A 4241-nucleotide genomic window follows, 5' to 3' on the forward strand; every position below is an offset into this window, starting at 1 on the left:
TTTAAAAAAAATAACAATAATAATAAAAATTCTTAAATTATATCAAATTTTTAATATAAAATTTTGTTTATAATACTTTTTCATAATAAAAATTTAAATTAAAATAAGGAAAATGAGGAATAAAAATTAGAAATTAAAGATGAGATGTCATCAATATTCAAAGGCCCAGGAGGGGGCAAAAACATAACGAAATTTTCAGTGTTTTTATTTGTATATGTTAGACTCTTACTACCAATCAGGCCAATTTTAACCCACGATTGGCCTGAAAAAAAAGGCCTTCTAGGTACCAACAGAGCGAAAAGAGTAAATCAATATTCAAGTCCTACTCCATTATCTTATGCAGCGATATAAAAGGAAAAAAATAAAATAAACTACAGATAAATGATAAAAATAAAGAACTTCATCTTCAACAAAACTTATCTCAATTGACCATTTCTAATTTCCTCTTCAATCATTTTTCCCATTATACATGAAAATTACCTTTTTCCTCAATTACTGCTGTAGTAACAATTGGTATTGTAATAAATAATAATAAAAAAAATCTAATATTTTATAGAATAAAAACCGAAAATATTCTTGAATATTTAAAAAATTTATACAATTATCGATTTTACTCTTTTTTTTAAAAAAAAATCGATGATGATTTTTACCACATCATCCAATAGCGACTACCATTAACGATCTTTTGAAGAATTTTTATTTTTATTTTTTTTAATATAAATTTTCCACATGGAATAAATTCTCGTTATGGATAATAAATGTACTTAACTATGAACCTCTTGTTGGTAGGATATTAATATTCATGCAGTGGTAAATTATCGGCTTCGACACTAGTAGAGCAATAATGCAATTTCAATTAATAAAGAAATATTTAATGAATTATTCAAAGCACGGAAATAAGAGTGTCAATATTACTTAAATTTATCATAGTTTATATTGTTTTATTTACAAAAATTTTTTAAAAATCACGGGGGGGTTTTTAATGCGAATTGCATACGAAATGATTTACTTAATTGTAAATTAGACACGTAAACTTAATGTTGACAAATTGCCGTATTTGAGAATATAGTTTTACTGCTGGTAATTTCGTTAACGACACTTAATGTTTGCGTACTGATTTCCCAATGGTGTAGCTATATGTAACAACGAAATATATCATGGATCCATGCTTCAAGTAAAGAAAAACGAATGAAAAAAAAAGTAGGAACAAGGGTTTCAACTTCGTCTTCGATTCTAGTGAGGTGACAGTTTTCGTAGCTATGGAAACTAGGACAGCTGTAAAGGTCACACACAATGGAGCCTTCTCTCTTATACTTTAACCAATCCTAGAACTCGTATAAAAACGATTTTTTTAAAACATTAATTTGATTTGAATGTTTTTTTCTTTTAATTATATTTCTGTTTAAATCTTAAGAGGCTACACACGATTGGTTAAAATATCGATGATACGACAGATTCTATCCAATTATGTTACTCCATGGAGAAAAAGTAATGCATGAAAAACCATTGAAAGGATTAAATTGTGAATTATAAAAAAGTATTTTCAATAATTAAATACCGCAGAATTTTATTAAATTTTGAATAATTTAAATTTATTACAGTTTATACCTTGTATAAATTCAAATGGTAGAACCCACCACGGATCTGTTAACCACGAAATGTAAAGAAATCTGCAGATATTACCGAAAAGTCCAATGCATAGAACCTGAGAAAAAAAATATTAGAAAATAAATTTTTTAAAATTATAAACAACTTTTATAACGTATAAAAATTACCTTTGTGTGTCCTATTTGTTTTATGAATTTAAAACTAAAAAAATAGGCGAAAATTTCGGATACGTGGTTTATAACGGATGCCACACCGAAAAGTGTAGGTGTACCACCTAAATCTTGAAGATGCCAAAAGAGAAAAGTGAAAACTAATCCAATTCCGAAACCCATAAACCATGTTACGTATAGAAAAGCTGCGTAACGTATTGTTGCAAAAGTGCGAAGAACATCTAACCATTCTGATAAATGCTGAGTTGTTTGAGCGAATACTTCACTCTACACGAAATAAAATTTAATAATTAAAACCACGAAGTAAATACTTTCCATTGAAACTTAATGATGTCTTACTTTAGCTGGAGCTGTTCCATCTTCAGTTTTAATGGGTTCGTTTGTTGCTATCTGGGTTTTAACAGCACCCATGGGTATATTTTCTTCTACAGATTCGTAATCAAATCGAAATTGTGTTGCAGAGATAAAGGCACAGCCCATTAACACAGAAAAAGTGGCGAAGCAAATAGTATAGTTCCTTTCACGTCCATGAGGTTCGCATGGATGATATGGAAACACTTTAGATTGATCCAAGGCTATACCAACAAAAAACATGGCTAATCCCCATCCTAATGAACCGAACATTCTTTGTTTTCCATAATTATCTATATTTTCACCCAAAAAACATAAAGTAGCAGAATCAGCTAATGTAATTGCTGGTGCACTAAAAAATTCTCCGAGTACAATTAAGAGGAGGAGCAAGAAGAACACCTCTTGAACATCTTCTCTCTTGTATACCATGGAGCTGAAAGGTGGCGATACGTACGAATTGTCTTTATCAGTGTTAGCATTTGATGTATAATCTACAGTTTGGGGTGATTTCCCTACTACAAAACGTACCGGAAGTTGATCATTTGCCTCACGCACAACTCTTTTATATCTGATTAACAAATCTATAGGTTTGTTATGAATATTTATTTGAGCATCAACGTTTCTTTTATTTCTTTCTTCTTCGGGATCGTATGGAATTTGGTAAGTGCTGCCATTTTGTACGACAGTATCTTTACTATTTAGATCATATTTTTTATCTATTTCGTTTTCAGTTTCGTACAAAATTGGAAGGGAAACATTTGATAAGTCATTGTATGTTTCAATGCTTCTTTTATCCCTTTCAGCATCGGGTTCGTAATAAACATTATGTGTAGCATTAGACATCATGCAAGAAGAAGCGGGCGGTTGGATAAAATTAAGTGCCAGAGTGAAAATAATCCAACAGCCTAAGGAAAAGAGTAACATTGTCTTACCTTTACGAAACCTATCAGCAACATTTCCCCATAGAGGAGCGCTGAGAAATTCTACAAAAGGACGGAAACCAATTAACATACCGCTCTGTTCGGGATTCATTCCTAATTGCTTAAAGTAAACACCCAAAAGGGGAAACAGAGAACCGAAAGCAGAAAAGAAGAAGAAATAAAACAGTTTAGACACTAATAAATCTTGATTGACTGCAGTCAATAGATTATCGATGACGTCTCCTTTCCCTGTAAATTGTTTCTTATCCTCATTTAAATTTCTTTCTTGATGATAAGTATTTGGTTGCTTATCATCATCTTCCTGTTCGTTCTTCATTTCACTTTGATCCATCTTTCTTCTATGACACTCAAAACTTCCTTCCTTAATAAATTAGATTTTTATCTTGAAATATTCTCTGGAAAAAAACAAAACAAAAAAATATATTTATAAATAAATGAATAATTTTACTAATTAAGAAATTAATTAAAGTGATGAGTTAAATATATAATAAACAAAGAATTAATTCTATTTATTTATTTTTCTACATTAATTACTTAAAATTCTTTAAGTATTTATTATATAATAATATAAACGAGGGTAAATATTACTCAATTAACATTATTATTTAATTAATTTATATTAAATTTTTCAATTCTTCATCGTAGAAACAAAATTTTAATTTGTTTATTAAATAATTTAACCTTAAAATAAAACAAATTATAGTAAAACAAAATACACGTATACTACCTCTATTATTTTATTTATATTTTTTAGCATTGATCTAACGTGGTACAACACGAAATTCTTCCAACTACATACCTCTATATATATATATATATATACAGTATATACAATTACACTTAGTTTCTCTACAAAATTTATCAGCATTTACACACATGTATATAAAGAATTTACGTTGTCTAACTATAGAAATGTGCGCTATTTCAGTACACAGGATAGAAAGAATGCGAAAGAACACCTGAGCTTACCTGTATAAGGGGTTAAATATTCATAAGAGTGATATTTCCAATGGTGAAACATGTTACCCAATTGTTGAAAATCCTATTGTTAAGGTGATAATAAGTTGTTAAACATTGAAACTCCTATACAAGCCCGATAATAATTATAGTAACATAGATAAAATGCAGACTGTACGTCGAACTAGTTCCACTTTTCGTTTATGTTCGATCG

At 29.3% G+C, this 4241-nt stretch overlaps 1 protein-coding gene across 1 annotated transcript in view; it reads right to left on the bottom strand.

Moving 5' to 3' along the window:
- LOC111618258 (major facilitator superfamily domain-containing protein 6-like) overlaps positions 1–4241 on the bottom strand; it is a 10669-nt gene extending 6428 nt beyond the window's left edge. Inside the window, exons 1-4 of the mRNA XM_023359750.1 lie at positions 4040–4241; positions 2118–3465; positions 1776–2045; positions 1609–1705 (exon numbers count right to left, since the gene is read on the bottom strand). Of these exons, the coding sequence (XP_023215518.1) occupies positions 1609–1705; positions 1776–2045; positions 2118–3401 (1651 nt within the window). The 5' untranslated portion in view covers positions 3402–3465; positions 4040–4241. The remainder of the gene's footprint in view (positions 1–1608; positions 1706–1775; positions 2046–2117; positions 3466–4039) is intronic.

This window comes from Centruroides sculpturatus, unplaced genomic scaffold (genome assembly GCF_000671375.1).
Source record: "Centruroides sculpturatus isolate CEXI.00-Female unplaced genomic scaffold, Cexi_2.0 scaffold69, whole genome shotgun sequence".
NCBI lineage: Eukaryota > Metazoa > Arthropoda > Arachnida > Scorpiones > Buthidae > Centruroides > Centruroides sculpturatus.